This window comes from Rhinoderma darwinii, chromosome 4 (genome assembly GCF_050947455.1).
Source record: "Rhinoderma darwinii isolate aRhiDar2 chromosome 4, aRhiDar2.hap1, whole genome shotgun sequence".
In the NCBI taxonomy this organism is placed as follows: Eukaryota; Metazoa; Chordata; class Amphibia; order Anura; family Rhinodermatidae; genus Rhinoderma; species Rhinoderma darwinii.
The window spans coordinates 12,670,875-12,697,834 of record NC_134690.1 but is presented as its reverse complement, the minus strand read 5'-3'; the positions used below and the strand labels follow the sequence as shown (position 1 = coordinate 12,697,834).

General features: G+C 39.1%; 1 protein-coding gene across 1 annotated transcript in view; it reads left to right on the top strand.

The window, feature by feature from the left end:
- The window catches only part of PTK2B (protein tyrosine kinase 2 beta), a 188,466-nt gene that overhangs the window by 147,695 nt on the left and 13,811 nt on the right, over positions 1–26,960 (top strand). The window contains exons 19-25 of the mRNA XM_075860829.1: positions 803–903; positions 2,304–2,393; positions 2,899–3,103; positions 18,012–18,120; positions 19,609–19,674; positions 22,890–23,015; positions 23,136–23,297. Coding sequence (XP_075716944.1) covers positions 803–903; positions 2,304–2,393; positions 2,899–3,103; positions 18,012–18,120; positions 19,609–19,674; positions 22,890–23,015; positions 23,136–23,297 — 859 coding nt within the window. The remainder of the gene's footprint in view (positions 1–802; positions 904–2,303; positions 2,394–2,898; positions 3,104–18,011; positions 18,121–19,608; positions 19,675–22,889; positions 23,016–23,135; positions 23,298–26,960) is intronic.

Below are 26,960 nucleotides of genomic sequence, written 5' to 3'. Positions count from 1 at the left end.
GATTTATGCAAATATGCTAAAAGTGGGCGTGTCTGGTAGGTTTTGTGGGTGTTTCTGGTCAGATCGGGACCAGGGCATCAAACTGTCCCGCGAATGGGGATTTAAATGTTGGGAAGTATGGTAATAGAGAGTGGTTTGTGGAGCCGTGTACTTACAGCAATATGTAAAGGTCGTCACAGGTTCTATATACTGTATTGTATCACCACTGCCCCTGGTGGCTGTACTGTGTCATCACACACAAATATTGGAGTCATATCTTAATATTGGAGTTTTATTGTAATGTTTTTTTTTCTATAAACTTAACATATAATACCTATTGATCTGAGTAGTAATAATGCTTATTATCAATATTCTTCGGGTCCTTGTTGCTGACGCGTTTTATTACAATCTGTTTCATCCGTCGGAAAAAAAAATCAGAAATGCTTAAATGTTTTTCTCCGTTGTGAATAGTTGTGCTACAATGATTGCATTTCGTCAGTTATCACACACAAAACGACAGGCAGGACAATACATAAAAATCATCTATCCCCTGGACTATCACTCCCATCATATCAAGCATCTGTGCATGTTAGCCCCTCAGAGTGAAAGTCCGGCCAGAATAAACTGTCATTTATAATGGAAATCAACTCTACATGAAACTTCCTAGTGAGCTTGTGGTGGGTATGTGCTCATACATTGGCAGACAATCTGAACTAGCAGAGCTGCAGTGTAAAGCATGGAGGAGGGAAGAAGCCTGTGATTATGGAGGAAGTGGATTTCAGTCTCCAATAAATAATGCACAACCTTGTGTCTACTCTTACAGGGACATTGCGGTCAGGAATATACTTGTGGCTTCTCATGAGTGCGTGAAGTTAGGAGATTTTGGACTCTCCAGGTACTTAGAAGAAGAGGAATATTATAAAGGTGAGTACTCTCACCCGATCTTCAGACTTATCTTCTTCTGATCTTGAGTTGCATCATGTCTTATACTCCAGTGACATTCAGAGCCGTATTCAAGATTCTACCAGATGGTACTTGAAATCTGTCAACAAAGTGCTGACAGACACACCCATTTGTGGCTTAGCTGTGCTTCTATATTGCAAAGTGATTCATTTTTGTAGGATGGGATGAATAACGTTCAGTACAATTCTCTTTCTATGTTTCACCTTGAATGTCTCCAAAAATTCTGATATCCTTTGGGGACAGTGCCCATTGATGATGAGCTGAGAATTCATGCTTTGTCTGGATACATGCGAGACCCCATATGAATATTATATTCCATCCATCTATTGTGGGTAAACAACATGTAAGACAAAGATGGCGCCTTAGTGCAATGTCTCCCCTACCAGGGCCTTGTCACTTTTGCAGTATGAAGGAGCTGAAAGATGTTCAGGGTGGGCACAGCCAGTTAACAAATTATATAATGCTTTGTGTGCCCCTACAAGAGGCTTCTCCAGGTTCTCAATGATGGGGACAAAATAATTCAAAGGTTCTCCCATGCAAAATAGCTCTGCTCTAGAAGGAAGAAATCTCTCTTTATAGTGCCACCTATAGGTGAAAATTCTGTAAGTCAACCTGACTCATTTTCCAAGGCTCTATAAAGGGTTGAACATTGACTTATAGGGTAGTCACCTATAGGTGGCTCTAGGGGGATGGAAGGAGAGCTATTTTGCATACTTTTTCCCAGCGAGCATTGCCCCAAAAACTCCATACCAGCTGTATCGCTGCAAGGAGACTCAGTACCTTCCAAGGGTTAGGGCACGTATGCTTAGGGGTTTGAAGGGTTATTCCCATCATAGACATTTATGGCACACATTTCTGATAGGTGCGGGTAGGTGGGACAGTGGTTCCCATAACCCTTAAAGAAATGAATGAAGAAATCTGTGGCTAACTCTCCAGTCATTCTCCTCCTTCATGCGACGCCGGACAGCCATCTCACCAGGTGGGATGGGGTCGGGGAACCCCCGTTATGGCGATAGGTGCAGGTCCCTGAGGTGGGACATTTATGGCATATCCTACGATGGGAATACCCCTTTAACTGTTGACTTTATTTATGACCTGATGTTCATACTGGTATAGAATCGGCTAATCTGAAAGGAAATTTTTGCCAAAAATTCTAATTGGCCATACGACAGATACATGGTAGAAGAACACCATGGTGGGTTCAGGCACTGTATAGTATTAAAAATTGCCGGGAATCCAAGCTCACTGACTCCACCACCACCGATGAGACCTTCTCATATGTCCTCACGACAAACCAGAATACCCTATGCAGGTGGACTTCTTTACCCCGACCTTTTCTCATTTCTCTTTTTCTTTCTCAGCTTCTGTAACCCGTCTCCCAATCAAGTGGATGGCTCCAGAATCAATAAACTTCCGGCGCTTTACCTCAGCCAGCGATGTCTGGATGTACGGTGAGACATTTCGGGGCCGGGTGAAGCTGATCACTGACAGCTGGTTATATTGGTGGTGTCTGTAGCATTGTTGGTCATACATCATGATGGATTTTCTTCATAGACAAAGGGAAAGAATAAAAAATTTGGGCAGAGGAAGCAACATTAGACATGGGTGGCGTCAGGTGAATGGACTTGGGTAAAGAAAATATGTTAAAATTCCTTTAATCTGGCAACGGTGAACCCTACTTGGCTGGTCCATCCCTTAGATCTGGTAGCATCCCAAGTCAGAGAGAAGAACCGGCCAACCCACCGTGCTTATCCTGCCCCTTGGGGTAAAACCTCTGTCCAGTCACCTATTTAACCCCAGACGTGGTTGAGATCCTCATTATGTTGCGCAGTAGATAGGCACATGGTCACATGCAGACGGTGCTCAGCAAGTGCCAAGAACTAGATTTTGAAGAAAAAAAAACTTTCGACTCTTTTTTGAAAATTAGATATGCAATCCATGTATTTTACCTTTTAGGAGTTTGTATGTGGGAGATTCTGTCGTTTGGCAAGCAGCCTTTTTTCTGGCTGGAGAACAAAGACGTGATCAGCGTCATCGAGAAAGGAGATCGACTTCCGAAGCCGGATGTGTGTCCCCCGACTCTCTACACACTAATGACACGATGCTGGACCTACGACCCTGGCGAAAGACCCAAATTCACAGAGCTGGTGTGCAGCTTAAGGTAAAGGAACTCTACAGTTTCTGGTGGGGGGAGTTTTCTCCTTTGCTTATTTTTGCCCCCTGCTGAGTAATGACCTACTTGGTATGACCTACCAGGAGGTGTGGGGGAAGGGAATTGACAACTGCTCCAAGCGCATTTCCGCACCAACTGGTTGTCATTGCCATTGACCCGGCAAACATGAATATTTTCACTCGTCCAGCACTAACTGACTATCACTAACCCGATAAGATAGAAATACTTTCAAAGTGGAACATAAATCGCAATCTGGTCCCCAAAAGAGGATAAAATGAAGGCTCGGCTGAACAAAAAGGATTGGATCAGGCCATGAATATATCTTCAGATAACCAAAGAAATGTCTCAAAGAAAATACAATACTCAATTATTCAAAAATAATTATAATCATCTTTATTAGTGCACAATATTGACAAAAAGCCCCCCCCCCCTACAAATATATACAAACAATGTATAAAAAACACTTAACTAAAAACAACCTGAAGTGGAAGGCCATCAAAGTCCTAATCAATTACCCCCATCATTCAAATCAAAAGTATCAAGCAGGGATCACGTATCTAGAATCAGACGCCACCGTGAAGAAGACCACAGTCCTATGTAATGAACCACTAGTAAGTGTAACCTATACAAAATAGTTACCGTATTTTTCGGACTACAAGACGCACCCAGCTTTTAGATAACAGAAAATAGGAGAAAAATATTTTTTTTTGAATATACGATTTTTTTTAATAACTTTTTATTACATTTTTTTATTTATTTTTTATATATTTATTTTTTTTAAATATTTTTTTACACTCCTGAAAATGTATAATTTTTATTTATTTTTTTACACATTTTATTAGTTCCCCTAGGGGATGTGAACCAGCGATCATTAGATCGCTGGTACAATACACTGCAATACATGGATGAGTTACAGAAACAGCGTAATTCGCTGAGCTACGCTGCTTCCGTAACTTCCATAGTAGTGAATGCAAGATACAGAAGCAGCGTAGCATGTTCCGCTGTTTCCATAACTATTACTCAGTTCTATGGGAGAAAGAGTGTAGCTCAGCGAGTTATGCTGTTTCCGTAACTCGACCATGTACGCTGTTTTCGGAGATACCGAGTTCTGGAAACAGCATAGCCCGCTGTGCTATGCTGTTAACTCTAATTCACTTCTATGGGAGTTACAGAAACAGCTCAGCGAGCACTCGGCTGTTTCCGTAACTCCCGACCACCTAACCAGGAAGTGATCGGGAGACAGCGGAGCGAGTAAGCTAGAATGGGGTTTAGGGGGCCCCGTTCTAGAGATAGGTGCGGGTCCCAGAGGTGGGACCCGCATCTATCTGACATTTATGTCATAAATGTCCTTCATGGGAACACCCCTATAAATGCTGGAGTCGCTATTGACCACAGCATTTAACTAGTTAAACGGCCAGGAACAGCGCCATCACTGTTCCTGGCCGTTAGAGCAGCGTCAGCTGGAAAACACAGCTGACACCTGCAGTGTATGGAGCGGGCTCAGCGCGCGAGCCCGCTCCCAACATAATCCCCTCCTCGCTCCATGATGTGCAGACACATCATGGGTTGGGAAGCGGTTAAGTAAGAAGCGGTCAGGGGGACCGGCACTGCCAGGTCCCTTGACTGCCGACTATAAGACGCAGGGACTTTTTAGCAAGATTTATTCTTGCTAAAAATTGCATCTTATAGTCCGAAAAATACATGGTCAATTACCTGTGGAGGACATGATGGTAGTATGGATCATACACCAGAGGAAACACCTTGACGCGCATTTCGCACCCTTCGTCTGGAGGTGAATCTACTACTACTTATCCTAGTTTAAATACGAAACCCTATGAGGCGATATCCAATGGCGCATGCCGCATCGCGTTCACAACCAACGTCACTCTGTCCGTGTCACTGTCGCCCATCCCTGCGTGCAATCACGCTCACAATCAATGTCCGCCAGTAGATTGACAACTTCCGGCCATAATGTCTACCATTTATACATACCATTCTATTTATCACACAATATTTGAAAGTTTATGACAAAAATAACTTTTACAATGACAATAAGGCAACTCAACCAAATAAAAAAATAAAAAATGATTACCCTCCGTATATCATCTAATGATAGCGGAGGACGGTATGTCATATCTACTCACATAAAGACCAAAGACAATACAATATGTATTAAATATATAGAATTTCAAAAATTCTATATATCAAAAATATCAAAATATATATATAAATGTATCAAGACTCTATCTAACGTATATCAATACCTCAAAAAAATTACGGAGAAAAGTGTGCAAACGTGGACCCCCAAGAAAACGTTAATATATGTTCAGCCTTGACCATGACTGGATAACTAGAAGAATCTAAGTGTGACACTTGTTAGACTGGGGCGCCAAAACGTTGATGTGTTGGCCAATCGCAAAAGAATTGCGCAACTTAAGACACATGATGCAGGCGGATGCACTTTTTAAGCCTTAATGGAGATATCGTGTCCGCTGGACCACAGGCGGGAGCGTCATTGCTTCTAGCTAGACTGCAACTGGACAACCGGGGAAGGGTCCTCCAGTTGGCTTTGGCCAATAGTTGGTGGCCATATTGAATCACGAAGACAAGACTGGTGCGCAATTTAAGTTGTAGGTCAACAATGATAATAGCCAATAGGCATTGAAACTCTTTATCGACTTTTCGTCATTGCTATTATGGCCTTCAAGAACTCGCATAAGATCTTGGATCTTCTCCGTCCCAACTTATTGCAGAACTTCTCAGAAGTTGGACTCTAGATTGAAAAATTATGTCCCTGTGTCTTTGTTTTTTTCTTGCTCAGTATTATATAAGGAGCATTAGTCACAGGAAAGTGACTGAAGTTATTTATCAAGGTCTGAGTAACAAAATTTATACAAGAACTGCTTAAAATTTAGGGGGAAAATTCTGACAGCAGCTTAATGCAGCGCACCAGTGACGGTACTCAATCAATCCTCAATACGAGAGGCACGGAGCTGATTAGACACCGGTAAAATCTACTGCCGATCACAATACCCAAATAAATAGTGTCATATATCTTTAAAAGAACAAAGAACACCATTTCTGCTGGCACATTATACTATTTATAGCACCGGAGCGCGCCCAAGAAACGGACCATGAGAGACTAATGGCTGCAGTGACACAATGATGGATGACTCCAGCGTCCGGCCCAGAACTCAACATAAAGCAGTGTACTGTTCTGTTTCCAAATATTCACCTTCATCAAATGATTAACCAATGACCGATCGACCATTATGTGTCTCCTGTATATAAATAGGCACGCCTCCGGTCACACCTGAAAAATCAGCTTTCAGCTCAATTACTCCTAAATACCCCCATATCCTGCCAAATCAGACTGGCAAGAGTAGAGGAAGCTGAGATATAATCTGCTGTTACATAGTCATTTCTATAACGAATCTGCATAAGTCACCACAGAGATCTGTTAGACGCCTGCGAGAATTTCCTTCCTCTTACCAGATATTATTGTAGTTATATTCTTGTATATAGGGGCAGTATTATAGTAGTTATATTCTTGTATATAGGGGGCAGTATTATAGTAGTTATATTCTTGTATTTAGGGGGCAGTATTATAGTGGTTATATTCTTGTATATAGGGGGCAGTATTATAGTAGTTATATTCTTGTATATAGGGGCAGTATTATACTAGTTATATTCTTGTATATAGGGGGCAGTATTATAGTAGTTATATTCTTGTATATAGGGGCAGTATTATAGTGGTTATATTCTTGTATATAGGAGCAGTATTATAGTAGTTATATTCTTGTATATAGGAGCAGTATTATAGTAGTTATATTCTTGCATATAGGGGCAGTATTATAGGCGTTATATTCGTGTATATAGGAGCAGTATTATAGTAGTTATATTCTTGTACGTAGGAGCAGTATTATAGTAGTTATATTCTTGTATATGGGGGCAGTATTATAGTAGTTATATTCATGTATATAGGGGCAGTATTATAGTAGTTATATTCTTGTATATAGGGGCAGTATTATAGTAGTTATATTCTTGTATATAGGGGGCAGTATTATAGTAGTTATATTCTTGTATATAGGAGCAGTATTATAGTAGTTATATTCTTGTATATAGGAGCAGTATTATAGTAGTTATATTCTTGTATATAGGGAGCAGTATTATAGTAGTTATATTCTTGTATATAGGGGCAGTATTATAGTAGTTATATTCTTGTATATAGGAGCAGTATTATAGTAGTTATATTCTTGTATATAGGGAGCAGTATTATAGTAGTTATATTCTTGTATATAGGGGCAGTATTATAGTAGTTCTATTCTTGTACGTAGGAGCAGTATTATAGTAGTTATATTCTTGTATATAGGGGCAGTATTATAGTAGTTATATTCATGTATATAGGGGCAGTATTATAGTAGTTATATTCTTGTATATAGGGGCAGTATTATAGTAGTTATATTCATGTATATAGGGGCAGTATTATAGTAGTTATATTCTTGTATATAGGGGCAGTATTATAGTAGTTATATTCTTGTATATAGGAGCAGTATTATAGTAGTTATATTCTTGTATATAGGGAGCAGTATTATAGTAGTTATATTCTTGTATATAGGAGCAGTATTATAGTAGTTATATTCTTGTAAATAGGGGCAGTATTATAGTAGTTATATTCTTGTATATAGGGAGCAGTATTATAGTAGATATATTCTTGTATATAGGGAGCAGTATTATAGTAGTTATATTCTTGTATATAGGGGCAGTATTGTAGTAGTTATATTCTTGTATATAGGGGCAGTATTATAGTAGTTATATTCTTGTATATAGAGGCAGTATTATAGTAGTTATATTCTTATATATAGGGCAGTATTATAGTAGTTATATTCTTATATATTGGAGGTAGTATTATAGTAGTTATATTCTTGTATATAGGGGCAGTATTATAGTAGTTATATTCTTGTATATAGGAGCAGTATTATAGTAGTTATATTCTTGTATATAGGGGCAGTATTATAGTAGATATATTCTTGTATATAGGGAGCAGTATTATAGTAGTTATATTCTTGTATATAGGGGCAGTATTGTAGTAGTTATATTCTTGTATATAGGGGCAGTATTATAGTAGTTATATTCTTGTATATAGAGGCAGTATTATAGTAGTTATATTCTTATATATAGGGCAGTATTATAGTAGTTATATTCTTATATATTGGAGGTAGTATTATAGTAGTTATATTCTTGTATATAGGAAGCAGTATTGTAGTAGTTATATTCTTGTATATAGGAGCAGTATTATAGTAGTTATATGTTTGTATATAGGAGCAGTATTATAGCAGTTGTATTCTTGTGTATAGGAGGCAGTATTATAGTAGTTATATTCTTGTATATAGGAGCAGTATTATAGTAGTTATATTCATGTATATAGGGGCAGTATTATAGTAGTTATATTCTTGTATATAGGGGCAGTATTATAGTAGTTATATTCATGTATATAGGGGCAGTATTATAGTAGTTATATTCTTGTATATAGGGGCAGTATTATAGTAGTTATATTCTTGTATATAGGGGCAGTATTATAGTAGTTATATTCTTGTATATAGGGGCAGTATTATAGTAGTTATATTCTTGTATATAGGGGGCAGTATTATAGTAGTTATATTCTTGTATATAGGAGGCAGTATAATAGTAGTTATATTCTTGTATATAGGGGGCAGTATTATAGTAGTTATATTCTTGTATATAGGGGACAGTATTATTGTAGTTATATTCTTGTATATAGAGGACAGTATTATAGTAGTTATATTCTTGTATATAGGGGCAGTATTATAGTGGTTATATTCTTGTTATATTCTTGTATTATAGTAGTTATATTCTTGTATATTATAGTAATTATATTCTTGTATATAGGAGCAGTATTATAGTAGTTATATTCTTGTATATAGGAGCAGTATTATAGTAGTTATATTCCTGTATATAGGAGCAGTATTATAGTAGTTATAATCTTGTATATAGGGGCAGTATTATTGTAGTTATATACTTGTATATAGGGGCAGTATTATAGTATTTATATTCTTGTATATAGGAGGCAGTATAATAGTAGTTATATTCTTGTATATAGGGGGCAGTATTATAGTAGTTATATTCTTGTATATAGGGGACAGTATTATTGTAGTTATATTCTTGTATATAGAGGACAGTATTATAGTAGTTATATTCTTGTATATAGGGGCAGTATTATAGTAATTATATTCTTGTATATAGGAGCAGTATTATAGTAGTTATATTCTTGTATATAGGAGCAGTATTATAGTAGTTATATTCCTGTATATAGGAGCAGTATTATAGTAGTTATAATCTTGTATATAGGGGCAGTATTATTGTAGTTATATACTTGTATATAGGGGCAGTATTATAGTATTTATATTCTTGTATATAGGGGCAGTATTATAGTAGTTATATTCTTGTATATAGGAGCAGTATTATAGTAGTTATAATCTTGTATATAGGGGCAGTATTATTGTAGTTATATACTTGTATATAGGGGCAGTATTATAGTATTTATATTCTTGTATATAGGGGCAGTATTATAGTAGTTATATTCTTGTATATAGGGGCAGTATTATAGTAGTTATATTCTTGTATATAGGGGCAGTATTATAGTAGTTATATTCTTGTATATAGGGGGCAGTATTATAGTAGTTATATTCTTGTATATAGGAGGCAGTATAATAGTAGTTATATTCTTGTATATAGGGGGCAGTATTATAGTAGTTATATTCTTGTATATAGGGGACAGTATTATTGTAGTTATATTCTTGTATATAGAGGACAGTATTATAGTAGTTATATTCTTGTATATAGGGGCAGTATTATAGTAATTATATTCTTGTATATAGGAGCAGTATTATAGTGGTTATATTCTTGTATATAGGAGCAGTATTATAGTAGTTATATGTTTGTATATAGGAGCAGTATTATAGTAGTTATATTCCTGTATATAGGAGCAGTATTATAGTAGTTATAATCTTGTATATAGGGGCAGTATTATTGTAGTTATATACTTGTATATAGGGGCAGTATTATAGTAGTTATATTCTTGTATATAGGGGCAGTATTATAGTAGTTATTTTCTTGTATATAGGGGCAGTATTATAGTAGTTATATTCTTGTATATAGGGGCAGTATTATAGTAGTTATATTCTTATATATAGGGAACAGTATTATAGTAGTTATATTCTTGTATATAGGAGCAGTATTATAGTAGTTATATTCTTGTATATAGGGGCAGTATTATAGTAGTTATATACTTGTATATAGGGGCAGTGATATAGTAGTTATGTTCTTGTATATAGGGGCAGTATTATAGTTGTTATATTGTTATATATAGGGAGCAGTATTATAGTAGTTATATTCTTTTATATAGGGGCAGTATTATAGTAGTTTTATATTTGTTTATAGGGGCAGTATTATAGTAGTTATATTATTGTATATAGGGGCAGTATTATAGTAGTTATATTCTTATATATAGGGAGCAGTATTATAGTACTTATATTCTTGTATATAGGGGGCAGTATTATAGTAGTTATATTCTTGTATATAGGAGGCAGTATTATAGTAGTTATATTCTTGTATATAGGGGCAGTATTATAGTAGTTATATTCTTGTATATAGGGGACAATATTATAGTAGTTATATTCTTGTATATAGAGGACAGTATTATAGTAGTTATATTCTTGTATATAGGGGCAGTATTATAGTAATTATATTCTTGTATAATCCAGCCTTATAGTAGTTATATTCTTGTATATAGGAGCAGTATTATAGTGGTTATATTCTTGTATATAGGAGCAGTATTATAGTAGTTATATTCCTGTATATAGGAGCAGTATTATAGTAGTTATAATCTTGTATATAGGGGCAGTATTATTGTAGTTATATACTTGTATATAGGGGCAGTATTATAGTATTTATATTCTTGTATATAGGGGCAGTATTATAGTAGTTATATTCTTGTATATAGGGACAGTATTATAGTAGTTATATTCTTGTATATAGGGGCAGTATTATAGTAGTTATATTCTTGTATATAGGGGGCAGTATTATAGTAGTTATATTCTTGTATATAGGAGCAGTATTATAGTAGTTATATTCTTGTATATAGGGGCAGTATTATAGTAGTTATATTCTTGTATATAGGAGGCAGTATTATAGTAGTTATATTCTTGTATATAGGGGGCAGTATTATAGTATTTATATTCTTGTATATAGGAGCATTATTATAGTAGTTATATTCTTGTATATAGGAGCAGTATTATAGTAGTTATATTCTTGTATATAGGGGGCAATATTATAGTAGTTATATTCTTGTACATAGGGGCAGTATTATAGTAGTTATATTCTTGTATATAGGGGCAGTATTATAGTAGTTATATTCTTGTATACAGGGGGCAGTATTATAGTAGTTATATTCTTGTATATAGGGGCAGTATTATAGTAGTTATATTCTTGTATATAGGCGCAGTATTATAGTAGTTATATTCTTGTATATAGGGGGCAGTATTATAGTAGTTATATTCTTGTATATAGAGGCAGTATTAGGGCATGCCCCCATGTGGCGGATTTCCTCTGCAACTGTCCGCATCAATGCCGCACAGAATCTGCGTTGCAGATTCTGCGGCGGATCTGCCCAAAATGTGCAGTAAATTGATGCGGACTAGCTGCTGCGGACTGCGGGAAAAGTGCTTCCCTTCTCTGTATCAGTGCAGGATAGAGAGAAGGGACAGCACTTTCCCTAGTGAAAATAAACGAATTTCATACTTACCGGCCGTTGTCTTGGTGACGCGTCCCTCTTTCGGCATCCAGCCCGACCTCCCTGGATGACGCGGCAGTCCATGTGACCGCTGCAGCCTGTGATTGGCTGCAGCCGTCACTTAGACTGAAACGTCATCCTGGGAAGCCGGACTGGAGACAGAAGCAGGGAGTTCTCGGTAAGTATGAACTTCTATTTTTTTTACAGGTTGCTGTATATTGGGATCGGTAGTCACTGTCCAGGGTGCAGAAACAGTTACTGCCGATCGCTTAACTCTTTCAGCACCCTGGACAGTGACTATTTACTGACGTCTCCTAGCAACGCTCCCGTAATTCCGGGAGCCCCATTGACTTCCTCAGTCTGGCTGTAGACCTAGAAATATTTACGTCCAGCCAGAATGAAGAAATGTCATGGCAAAAAAGCAAGACGCATCCGCAGCACACATAACATGTGCATGACAGCTGCGGACTTCATTGCGGAATTTAGAATCTCCATTGAAGTCAATGGAGAAATTCCGCCATGAGTCCGCAACCAGTCCGCCACTGGTCCGCAACAGACAGAGCATGCTGCGGACACCAAATTCCGCTCCGCAGCCTATGCTCCGCAGCGGAATTTTACGCATCGTCTAAACGAACACTTCTAAATAGAAGTGGAAGTCAATGGAGAAACGGCTCCGCTGCGGATTAACGCTGCGGAGTGTCCGCAGCGGAATTCAAGTGAAATTCCGCCATGTGTGAACCCAGCCTTATAGTAGTTATATTCTTGTATATAGGAGCAGTATTATAGTAGTTATATTCTTGTATATAGGGAGCAGTATTATAGTAGTTATATTCTTGTATATAGGGGCAGTAATATAGTAGTTATATTCTTGTATATAGGAGCAGTATTATAGTAGTTATATTGTATATAGGGGCAGTATTATAGTAGTTATATTCTTATATATAGGGGCAGTATTATAGTAGTTATATTCTTGTATATAGGAGCAGTATTATAGTAGTTATATTGTATATAGGGGCAGTATTATAGTAGTTATATTCTTGTATATAGGGGGCAGTATTATAGTAGTTATATTCTTGTATATAGGGGGCTGTATTATAGTAGTTATATTCTTGTATATAGGGGGCAGTATTATAGTAGTTATATTCTTGTATATAGGGGGCAGTATTATAGTAGTTATATTCTTGTATATAGGGGCAGTATTATAGTAGTTATATTCTTGTATATAGGGGCAGTATTATAGTAGTTATATTCTTGTATATAGGGGGCAGTATTATAGTAGTTATATTCTTGTATATAGGAGCAGTATTATAGTAGTTATATTCTTGTATATAGGAGGCAGTATTATAGTAGTTATATTCTTGTATATAGGGGCAGTATTATAGTATTTATATACTTGTATATAGGGGCAGTATTATAGTAGTTATATTCTTGTCCATAGGAGAGGATAGACGTGTGCTTGTGAGCTCCCTATTAGGACTATGCATGGCTTCTGACCCAGGTGGAGGGGAGGGGTCCTGGGCTGATGATCCTGGGAAAGCCCAGAGTCTGGAGTTTGACCTGCAGCATGGAGATGGTGGAGGTGATGATCTGGAAATGGTGGCTGGTGAGTCAACTGAATCTCATGATGTTGGTGAATTGTGCACAAAAATGACAAAGAAAAATATCTTTAAAATGGAAATGCAAGTTCGCAAATTGAGAACTGAAATTAACCAAGACACTGATCCAAAGGCAAAGCTGATGAAATGTGAGTGTCTGGATGTTTGCACACGTGAGCTGGTGATATTGAAGGAGAGATTGCAGAAAGAATCATGCACAGTACCCAAAATAAAGAACTGGGCAATTGAGAACAAAAGGGAGACCAGAGCCCAAACTGTGAAGAGAAAAAATATCATTGCAAAAAAAGACACTGACTATAAGACTGTGTATAATATTGTGGAGCAGGGAAACCCTGGAAGATATGAGTGTGCAGTGGCTGGAGGATCACATCTCTCATCATGTGTGGGGTCTGTGCAATCAGACAACACAAATGCTGCTAAAGCTGCAGAGAAATGTGTGCCAGCTGACGAGGGGTTAACTGCAGTAGACTCTATGTGCAGTACTGATGAAGTGAATGCGAGTGGCATTCCTGGGAGTGAGCAAGAAAGTGCCTCATGTCCTGATATTGTAAGTGAGACCTCGCTCAGCGCGGAGATTGACAGTCTGATATCTGATGAACCAGCGGCACAGGCTGAGGCGGACATTGCAGACCCTGTTCTGGAGGTTCAGCCGTCCGCAGTGTCAGTGAATGGAGTACAGGTTACACAGCGATCAGGAGCAGACACAGGAGGATCTGCAGTACAATCAGCTGAGGAGAGGTCCAGTCCTGACCCACCTGCTGACAGACCTCAGTACAGGAGACTGTTCTCCAGCCTCACAAGACCGACTAACCCCGCACCTCAGAGGAGGAACGCGGTCAGAATCAGGTACTCCGGACCAGAGGAAAACCTCCCCTCCAGACTCTACATTGGGAAAGTTTTGTTGAAGGAGTTTATGAAGTTTAAAGCTTCTGAGGTGTTCGCTCTGATCCACGTTCCCTCCAGCAGGAATTATGACATTAGTTTCAAGCTGCAATATAGCCTAGATTTATTCTGGAGTATTTATAACGATACAAAGGAGCACGCGATGTGGGAGCATCTACATGTCATCCAGCTGACTAAACCCCAGGTAGTCACCACCACCGTCCTGTTCCAGTATGAGGTGGTGGCTCTGGCAGATTTGCAGCACTGGTTGAGCAGATATTGTGAGGTGAAGAGACTGCCAACAAAGATCTATGATGAGGAGGAGATTTGGAATGGAGGATATTCTGTCAAGATCCAGCTGGTTCAGGAGAATGGAGTGACCAGACATCTGCCGCACTCCTTCTACCTGGGCTCGGAGAGAGGCGTATGTTACTACCCTGGTCAACCGCGACTGTGCCATAGATGTGGGGGCAGACACCTGGCATTCAACTGTTCCCGTATTAAGTGCTCACTATGTGGTCAGTTTGGGCATGTGAAGGACGATTGTACAGGACCTGTCATCTGTAACCTGTGCTTAGGACCTGGACATACATTCCGGGAGTGTCCACATACAGAACATAATAAAGAGGAGACCTGGAAGGAAGAGCAGGAGGATGTCTCCATATGTGTAGATACAACCCCAGAACCTGGAAACCCCAGCGATGATGTGAGCCAAAGTACCAGAGATCGTGCTCCAGAGACGAATGTCCCATCTGTGGATGCTGCACAAGTGTCAACAGCCACTGAAAATAGAGGTCATGCTAAAAGCAAAATATCCAGTCACTCTGTCACCAAAACATCTAAACATCTGCCCGACACCAGTAAGGAACCAGCTGATCCAGCCGCAGCGGCCAGTAAAAAAACAGCTGATCCAGCCGCAGCGACCAGTAAAAAACCAGCTGATCCAGCCGCAGCGGCCAGTAAAAAACCGGCTGGGCCAGCCGCAGCTACCAGTAAGGAACAAGCTGAGCCAGCCGCAGCGGCCAGTAAAAAACCAGCTGATCCAGCCGCAGCGACCAGTAAAAAAACAGATGATCCAGCTGCAGCGGCCAGTAAAAAACCAGATGATCCAGCCGCTGCGACCAGTAAAAAAACAGCTGATCCAGCCGCAGCGACCAGTAAGGAACCAGCTGATCCAGCCGCAGCGACCAGTATGGATGAGGAGGGATTTCAGATGGTTAAAAGGAGAAGTAAAACAGATGATTCTTCTAGGAAAAAAATCACTGCTGCAAATAAATAACCGGAGTCTCCAGTGCTGGCGATAACTGGTGGACGTTACTGTGGGCTGGGAGAAGATGACCAGGAAGAAGAAGCAGAGATGGAGCAAGTCTCCTCACACATCCCAGGCGACGAACCTCAGGATGAAGACGCTGACCCCCCAATGTCCACCAAAAGATGGGGTGTTACAGGACATAGCAGTGGAAGAAGGAAAAAAAGTAGGAGAGACATGTAACCAGGATGAGGCTGAAAATCACCTCCTATTAATGTGAACAGCGTGAAGAATAGTAGCAGGCGGCAGGCGATATTCCAGCGTCTGTCTGACGACAAAACCAATGTCCTCTTTATACAAGAGACTTATCTACAGAGTAATGTCCCTGCTGTGTCCCTGCAGTCACCACATCTAGTGGGACAGTGAAACTCTCAGCTGCTGTATGGAGACTTCTACCCCGAACTCCGTTTATATCATAGAGGTTCACTATATGTCATAAATGTGGTGACCGTGTACCCTCTGTGGTGTGCGCGATGCTGCCCGGTCACCAATAAAGAAGAACTCTCCTGTAATACTGTCTAGAATAATATCATGAAAAATAGTTGAAACAATCTATACTGGAGCAATATTCATATATTATGGTTTGTTTAATGATTGTGATGTTATTAAGAGACATACGTTTATTTTCTTTATCTGTTATGAGTGTATTGCAAAGGTATTGTAAAATTTTGTTGCAAGTTTTCAAATAAAAAAGATAATTATAGTAGTTATATTCTTGTATATAGGGGGCAGTATTATAGTAGTTATATTCTTGTATATAGGGGGCAGTATTATAGTAGTTATATTCTTGTATATAGGGGGCAGTATTATAGTAGTTATATTCTTGTATATAGGGGGCAGTATTATAGCAGTTATATTCTTGTATATAGGAGCAGTATTATAGTAGTTATATTCTTGTATATATGGGCAGTATTATAGTGTTATATTCTTGTATATAGGAGCAGTATTATAGTAGTTATATTCTTGTATATAGGGAGCAGTATTATAGTAGTTATATTCTTGTATATAGGGGCAGTATTATAGTAGTTATATTCTTGTATATAGGGAGCAGTATTATAGTAGTTATATTCTTGTATATAGGAGCAGTATTATAGTAGTTATATAGTTGTATATAGGAGCAGTATTATAGTAGTTATATTCTTGTATATAGGGGCAGCATTATAGTAGTTATATTCTTGTATATAGGGGGCAGTATTATAGTCGTTATATTCTTGTATATAGGAGCAGTATTATAGTAGATATGTTCTTGTATATAGGGGACAGTATTATAGTCGTTATATTCTTGTATATAGGAGGCAGTATTATAGTAGTTATATTCTTGTATATAGGGACAGTATTATAGTAGTTATATTCTTGTATATAGGAGCAGTATTATATTGGTTATATTCTTGTATATAGGAGCAGTATTATAGTAGTTATATTCTTGTATATAGGGGACAGTATTATAGTAGTTATATTCTTGTATATAGGAGCAGTATTATAGTAGTTATATTCTTGTATATAGGAGCAGTATTATAGTAGTTATATTCTTGTATATAGGAGGCAGTATTATAGTAGTTATGTTCTTGTGTATAGGAGCAGTATTATAGTAGTTATATTCTTGTATATTGGGGCAGTATTGTAGTAGTTATATTCTTGTATATAGGAGCAGTATTATAGTAGTTATATTCTTGTATATAGGAGCAGTATTATAGTAGTTATATTCTTGTATGTAGGAGCAGTATTATAGTAGTTATATTCTTGTATATTGGGGCAGTATTGTAGTAGTTATATTCTTGTATATAGGAGCAGTATTATAGTAGTTATATTCTTGTATATAGGAGCAGTATTATAGTAGTTATATTCTTGTATATAAGGGCAGTATTATAGTCGTTATATTCTTGTATATAGGGGGTAGTATTATAGTAGTTATATTCTTGTATATAGGGGGCAGTATTATAGTAGTTATATTCTTGTATATAGGAGCAGTATTATAGTAGTTATATTCTTGTATATTGGGGCAGTATTATAGTAGTTATATTCTTGTATATAGGAGGCAGTATTATAGTAGTTATATTCTTGTATATAGGGGCAGTATTATAGTAGTTATATGCTTGTATATAGGGGCAGTATTATAGTAGTTATATTCTTGTATATAGGAGCAGTATTATAGTAGCTATATTACTGTATATAGGGGGCAGTAGTATTGTAATTATAATATAATCATCTGTGTTTTTGGGGTACTTTTTATTTTGTCCTATTTATATTCTTTATCCTTATTTCCTTTTACATCTGCAGTGACATTTATCAAACAGAGAAAGAAATAGCAAAGGATAAAGAAAGAAATAACCGACAACGTCCCCCTAAAATAATTGAACCAATTCAAGTACAAGAGCCTCCACCGAAGGTAATTTTTCATTCAATTCTATGGTTTTGGTGATGAAAAGGAGATTCACATTTGATTGTTATTCTAGAATGGATGTTTTGTATTTAATGTGTCACAATAAGGGGAAATCTAAGGATCTGATTACTTTCTTGGCTGGAAGCATCATATCTATCATTTTGTTACATTACATTCAATAAAGACAAATGCAAGAGACACTCCACTTCTGAAACATTTTACATATAATATTGAGTCATGTTGCTATACTTAGCTTCTAAATTACAACATTCTTTATACTCTAGTCACATTCAAAGCTGCATTTACAATTATTCTGGTTTCCTATTAGCTCTCATGCTACTGTGATTCACTGCTTGTTCTCTGTCTGTATTGTTTATACAACGCTGTGGGAAATAAAGCCAGTACTTTATCACAGTTTAGTATCGAAAAAAATATATCTTCTACAGTGTAAACTCTGGTACAGAACATCGTGGGAGCATTAACATTGTAGGATGTCTTCTGAACTGTTCGTTATGTGTTTTTATCAGCATAGCGCTCATGAATTCCAATTGGAAAACCTCAGAATTGTGAGTGCAGCTTTGGTTGTGACTGGAGGTTGGTGAGGAGCAAACGCAGAATTTTTAAACAGATGTTTCTAAGTGTGTTTGTGTCCACAATGAAGACAGTAGAATGCCCCTGATTACTCGGACTTTACACCCTTCCTTCATATATGACATCATACACTTTTTAATCGGGAGGTCTCGGAGTATTAGTGATAGTTTTCCTGTTATTCTCCTGGTGGTGTAAAGTGGTTTAGTGGATAATACCTAATATGTCTGGTAGTCTTAGGTAAAGAAAGTGTTAATATTGATATACATTATACATGTTGCTTAATATATAATATGCCTGGAGGTCTGTAGTTAACACTTCACCATTTATTGTTGTTATATTATTATATTATTATATTGTTTAGGATGCGGCGGGGGTTAGTGGTGCTCTCAGGAAGTGAATTGTACCTATAATAGGCTCTGTTTCTTGAGAAAAAGCTCCAAATCCCCTTCACACATCTATAGTTTAATATCATAAAATTATCTCCCTGCAGCTGCCACTAGGGGGAGCTCATTGCGTAGGCTTTATTCAGAGCTCCCATTTAGGTGAGCTCCTGCTAGTAGTGGCAGAAAGAATGTCACCCTTCAACTGAATTTTTTTTTTTTTTCCTGACTAGGAAACCCCCCCCAAAGTGTTGCTGAAAATTATACATAGTAAAGGAATCCTGATGATTTGCTCATATCGGTCGCAATATTTCTGATGGTGGCCCTGCCCCCGCTTCCCCGCACCCTACATGATCTCCACACAGAATATATTTTTATCCATCCTATTTCTAGCCTTATAACCTGTGGTTATATATTGTAAACTATTCATAGATAGTATAGACATCAATAGATGAACATAACAATCATAATACACAGGTGTTAAGGTGAACTAAAAAGAATAATCTTTTCCCTTTTTCCACAGCCGAGCCGTCCGAAATACAAGGCGTCAGCACCAGGGAATTTACTAGCGCCAAATCTACAATTCCAGGTAAGCAGCCATGACAGCAGAGCGCTCGTCGTCTACTGTTAGAACATAACACCTTATTATCTCACATCCCTGACCTTTTCTTACATATTATTTCATATCCCTGACCTTTTCTTACATATTATTTCATATCTATGACCTTCCCCTACATATTATCTCAGATCTCTGACCTTCCCTTACATATTATCTCAGATCTCTGACCTTCCCTTACATATTATCTCAGATCTCTGACCATCCCTTACATATTATCTCAGATCTCTGACCTTCTCTTACATATTATCTCAGATCTCTGACCTTCTCTTACATATTATCTCAGATCTCTGACCTTCCCTTATATATTATCTCAGATCTCTGACCGTCCCTTACATATTATCTCAGATCTCTGACCTTCCCTTACATATTATCTCAGATCTCTGACCTTCCCTTACATATTATCTCATATCTCTGACCTTCCGTTACATATTATCTCATATCTCTGACCTTCCGTTACATATTATCTCATATCTCTGACCTTCCCTTACATATTATCTCAGATCTCTGACCTTCCCTTACATATTATCTCAGATTTCTGACCGTCCCTTACATATTATCTCAGATCTCTAACCTTCTCTTACATATTATCTGAGATCTATGACCTTCTCTTACATATTATCTCAGATCTCTAAACTTCTCTTACATATTATCTCAGATCTATGACCTTCCCTTACATATTATCGCAGATCTCTGACCTTCTCTTACATATTATCTCATATCTCTGACCTTCCGTTACATATTATCTCAGATCTCTGACCTTCTCTTACATATTATCTCATATCTCTGACCTTCCGTTACATATTATCTCAGATCTCTGACCTTCCCTTACATATTATCTCAGATCTCTGACCTTCCGTTACATATTATCTCAGATCTCTGACCTTCCCTTACATATTATCTCAGATCTCTGACCTTCCCTTACATATTATCTCAGATCTCTAACCTTCTCTTACTTATTATCTCAGATCTCTAACCTTCTCTTACATATTATCTCAGATCTCTAACCTTCTCTTACATATTATCTGAGATCTATGACCTTCCCCTACATATTATCTCAGATTTCTGACCTTCCCTTACATATTATCTCAGATCTCTAACCTTCTCTTACATATTATCTCAGATCTCTAACCTTCTCTTACATATTATCTGAGATCTATGACCTTCTCTTACATATTATCTCAGATCTCTGACCTTCCCTTATATATTATATCAGATCTCTGACCTTCTCTTACATATTATCTCATATCTCTGACCTTTTCTTACATATTATCTCAGATCTCTGACCTTCCCTGACATATTATCTCAGATCTCGCATCTTCCCTTACATATTATCTCAGATCTTTGAACTTTTCTTACTTATTATCTCAGATCTCTGACCTTCCCTTACTTATTATCTCACATCTCTGACCATCCCTTACATATTATCTCACATCTCTGACCTTCCCTTACATATTATCTCAGATCTCTGACATTCCCTTACATATTATCTCAGATCTTTGAACTTTTCTTACATATTATCTCAGATCTCCGATCTACACTGACCTATAATCTCAGAGTTCTAACTTTCTCTGACCACTAATCTCATATCTCTTACCATCCCCGACGGATAAAGTACTAGCTTTCTCTGACACATTATCTCAGTTCTCTGACCTTTCCCAACATATTATCAACAATAATTCAGGTTTATTATGGTAATGTTTGCATAGCCCTACATCACTTCCATAATATCTCCTAGGCAGCTGTCTATCTGCATTAAAAAAAAAAAGTCAATTTAAATCTTGCCAGCCTTGACTGAATATTAATAAAGAAAAAAGTAGAAATAACCTCACCAAAAGTAAAGTCAATTATTATAAAATATTCCTTTCCGTTCCCAAATGTGTGCTGCGTCTGTGATACTAACAAATCTGACCACTCTCTCTATGGCAATGTAACATCCTCGCCGTACGCTGGACGAGCCTTTGTATTTCCTTTCCTGCTGTTCAGCAGAAATTATGTAATTTGGCCTTAGACCTATGTGTTCACAATGAGCCGCCGATGTGTCATCTAGTCATAAGGCAGGCGAAAGGGAAGAAAATTTTACTGTGTTTGGAAAAAATTATCTTTCGGCGTCAGGGGTGCTCACTGCTGAAATACGAGGCCCAGGATCGGAACATAAATTTCTCGGGACCTCCCTCCAGCTCTAATATCTACGTCTCCCAACACATTTATGGGCCTATTAAATGTCATTTCTTATCAATTAGAACAGAAGTGATGTGGGAAGTTGGGCAATAGAAATATCTGCATATAAAACAGGGCAGCTGAAAAAATCCAACAGTTCAGTAGTACATGTGAGTATATAAAACCACTCATAGACATTACATTTCCGGTGGGAGATCCCAATCATTACGACAGGTATACTCTGCGCTGATAACTGTTGGTTGAATGATGGTTCATCCAACACGTATGTAATGCCTGCGTTCCACTTTAAAAAAATGTCATATGTGTTTTTGCTTTTTGTGGATCAGCTGATGGTTCTAACCAACAGCACACCATATGGTCAGGAGTGGTATTACAAGTAAAACCTATCCATGTTTTTGTGGCTACTATAATATTAAGTTTTAGTAAATCACTAGAATATGTCATAACTTAATATATGACGGTAACTAATTTATGGGTCTTCCGATAATCACTAGAACGCAAGGGGCTAGAGCGGTATTAAAGCACGGCGACTCCTTCCGATTTTTTTGCTGTACATCATCACTCTTTACCCAGCACTGTATAGGAAATGCATTCATTGTAATGGCGCTGAGATGTGGTTCTCTGCACAATTCCTGGTCAGGAGTGGTGGTATATCGAAAAAATTCCAAAGTGACCATGGCCTTGTTTTCTAAGGGGTCAAAGAAAATCCAAACAGGTTGACCCATCCAAAGAGAAGGTAGACGGGGTCAGAAAATGGGAAACAAAAAATGGAAGCCAATGGTTGTGCGCCAGTAATCTCCAGCTCAAGTTTTGACTCAGTACCATTAACTCGAGTATACTGTAGGCGCTATGCATCTGCGCAATTGTTGATAAAACCGCTATTGCTTTTGCTATCTATGACGGCGATGATTCTTCTCCACGTTGCATCGACTTTTTACCGCGCTCTTCTCGTCTGCCAAAGCTGCTAATTGTATGTTTGTGTCTGTGCCCGCACCTTTCCTGCACAGGTGCCCGAGAGTCTGTGCGCCAGCTCGCCCACACTCTGTAGCCCAACCGAATACCAGACTCCAATTGACTCCACGCGCAGTCCACCGCTCCTGCGCCATAGCATCATCAAACGTCGCAGTATGAGGGTAAGGCTTGCATGCTTTGCGTTACTATCGTGCTTTGTCGTTGTGAGCTTGGGTGGTTGGGCGCGTTGATGAAGGGTGGACGATATTTACTCTTTCGTTGTCTTTTCCATTCCTTGGAAGGAAGAGGATTTTGTTAAACCTTCCAGCCGAGAGGAAGCCCAGAAAATATGGGAGAAAGAACGGGCAAAAATGCTGCAGGTCATAAATCGTCAGCAGCAGCAGATGATGGAAGACAACAAATGGCTGAAACAAGAAGAAAGGTCCCTCGTCAATAACCTCAAGGTAAAGCGTTGACTGGCAAGGGGCACAAGTGCTATACATTTTTTGGGTCATTAGACTAGACCTTTTTGCTGCATCGGTGGAGTATAAACCTTTGCATTAATGTCAGTGTTTGACAGTATAAGGCCCTGTTCACACAAAGGTTTTTGGCGCTGATTTTGAGGTGGAAACGACGTCGGAATCGGCGCCAAAAATTGGCTGAAATTTCCCCCCATTGATTTCAATGGGAGGCATAGGCGTTTTTTTTTCCCAGGCAACTCTTGGCCTCTCGGTTTCCGCCCCTAACCTCCCATTGAATTCAATGGGAGGCAGAAATAACCTGCACCGCTCGTTTCTGAGCGTTTTTGGCATCGTTTTTTGCCTGCGGTCCTCGCATTAGCTTCAATGGCCGGGTGCCAAAACCGCTGAAAAAACACGGGTTTTTTTTCTACCTGCAAAAAAACTCAGTGTGAACAGGGCCTTATCCTACCATAGGTGGTCTGACACTGTCAGTCGTGTCCCTTTAAGGTTTGACACTTCCATGATTTGAATGCAATTTAATTGGGCTGCCGACTTCCTTTCTGGCGGATGTTTGTTTATGCGCAGAAGCCAATCTGAAAAGAGCTGCAGTGCAAAGCATGGGGGAGGGAGAGAATCAAAGAGAGAGCAGAAACAACAGCCTATGCCTCTGACATGAAAATGAAAAAAAAAGGTTGATTTCTGACTCCCATAGACTCCAATAGGCGTTGTAGATGAGCTGGAGTCACTGAACATATTAACATACTAGTCCAATATCTACTCGCCATTACATGAGGTATTATAGTCTTTGTCTACAAAACGGATCGGCTTCTTCCAACAGTCCCTGAGGCCGACCTGAAATATGTGAAAACAATGCAACAAATTGGGAGGATCATCTTACTGACCCGTTATAATTCACAGACGAGGCTCTGCGTTATATTCCGTATCATCTCCGCAGCCCATTCAGGTCTATTTATCATAGCGGGGGGGACGGGGGACGGGACCTCAGATGATTCATTAATTCGAAGGGACAGAAAATGACTTGTTAAATCAGTGTTAGTGAAATGATCTTCTTATACTGTAGATGCATCAATAAACGAATGGGCTCCCGTATCCTGCTGCCAGCCATGGGGTTGGGGGAGGGGGCGAATACCATTTATTTTCCAGGAATAACGACTTTCGAGATTTTTCTGCATTTTGCGATGATGGAAGCCGGAATCTGTAAATCGTTGTGTCCTAATGAGTAAAAGAACGGAATGCGAGCACCGCGGTACATTGTGCTTTGAATTACCTGGATTAAGTACTTCTTGACAACCTCTGTTCCCGCAGATAATGAGCTGGTTGTTCCCATGCTTCGCTATTATATTACACCCAGGAGGATGTCAGGTTCTAGTTTTATGGTCTATACGTCTGGATTGTCTCCTTTGGGCTTCCTTTATAATACTCCTTGCAGTTTTGCCCCTTGTCTTGCTTGTTTTTTGTCCTGATGCTGCAGGGGTGCAGTCTTCTCCAGCTTCCGGTTTATTGAATACCCTTCAAAGTAAAGCAGATATAACCAGTGGCGGATTAAGTAGACCATAGGCCCTGGGCTGTTATCCAAACTTGGACCCCCCTTCTCCACCGTCATTCCCGCCACGCCGTAACTATTGTTAACACCACCTTTTTGTGCAAGCATTAATAAATGGGTGTTACGAATCCCCTTGTCTAAAGGCTGTGTCCCTACATACTGACAGTCTCCAAACATCGCTGAGGACACTTCCTCCTGACAAGGGGTATGGTAACACACATTTGTCTATCAGTCCTGGACTGCACAAAGTCTTTTTCTGAAATACAAGTATTTCCTATAATAAACATGTCAGGAGAGGTGATATTTCTTCTTCATCCGGTCCAGACTTCATGACGACTTCTCCCGACCACGAACCAATTCTGCATAATCTGCCACTCAGATGTCTTCGGCTCCCCACTTTTCCAAAAAAGATAAAATTCTCATGGTGCCACACACTGTGCCCCTAAATATAATAGTACCAAACACTGTAAAGTAAAGCACCACACACAGCCCCCTGTATATAACGCCACAGACAGCCCCCTGTAGATAGCGCCACACACAGCCTGCTATAGATAGCGCCACACACAGCCCCCTGTATATAACGCCACACACAGCCCCCTGTAGATAGCGCCACCCATAGCCCCCTATAGAGATCAGCACACACAGCCCCCTGTAGTTAGCACCACACACAGTCCTCCTGTAGATAGTGCCACACAGAGCCCCCTGTAGATATTACCACACACTGCTCCCTGTAGATATTACCACACACTGCTCCCTGTCGATATTACCACACACTGCTCCCTGTAGATATTACCACACACTGCTCCCTGTAGATATTACCACACACTGCTCCCTGTAGATATTACCACACACACTGCTCCCTGTAGATATTATCACACACTGCTCCCTGTAGATATTACCACACACTGCCCCCTGTAGATATTACCACACACTGCTCCCTGTAGATATTACCACACGCTGCTCCCTGTAGATATTACCACACACACTGCTCCCTGTAGATATTATCACACACTGCTCCCTGTCGATATTACCACACACTGCTCCCTGTAGATATTACCACACACTGCTCCCTGTAGATATTACCACACACTGCTCCCTGTCGATATTACCACACACTGCTCCCTGTAGATATTATCACACACTGCTCCCTGTAGATATTACCACACACTGCCCCCTGTAGATATTACCACACACTGCCCCCTGTAGATATTACCACACGCTGCTCCCTGTAGATATTATCACACACTGCTCCCTGTAGATATTACCACACACTGCTCCATGTAGATATTGCCACACACTGCTCCCTGTAGATAATACCACACACTGCTCCCTGTAGATATTACCACACACTGCTCCCTGTAGATATTAGCACACACTGCTCCCTGTAGATATTACCACACACTGCTCTCTGTAGATATTACCACACACTGCTCCCTGTAGATATTACCACACACTGCTCCCAGTAGATAGTGCCACACACTGCTCCCAGTAGATATTACCACACACTGCTCCCTGTAGATATTACCACACACTGCTCCCTGTAGATAATACCACACACTGCCCCTGTAGATAATGCCACACACTGCTCCCTGTAGATATTACCACACACACTGCTCCCTGTAGATAATACCACACACTGCTCCCTGTAGATATTACCACACACTGCTCCCTGTAGATATTACCACACACTGCTCCCTGTAGATATTACCGCACACTGCTCCCTGTAGATGTTACCACACACTGCTCCCTGTAGATATTACCACACACTGCTCCCTGTAGATATTACCACACACTGCTCCCTGTAGATATTACCACACACTGCTCCCTGTAGATATTACCACACACTGCTCCCTGTAGATAATACCACACACTGCTCCCTGTAGATATTACCACACACTGCCCCCTGTAGATATTACCACACACACTGCCCCCTGTAGATATTACCACACACACTGCTCCCTGTAGATATTACCACACACACTGCTCCCTGTAGATATTACCACACACTGCTCCCTGTAGATATTACCACACACTGCTCCCTGTAGATATTACCACACACACTGCTCCCTGTAGATATTACCACACACTGTTCCCTGTAGATA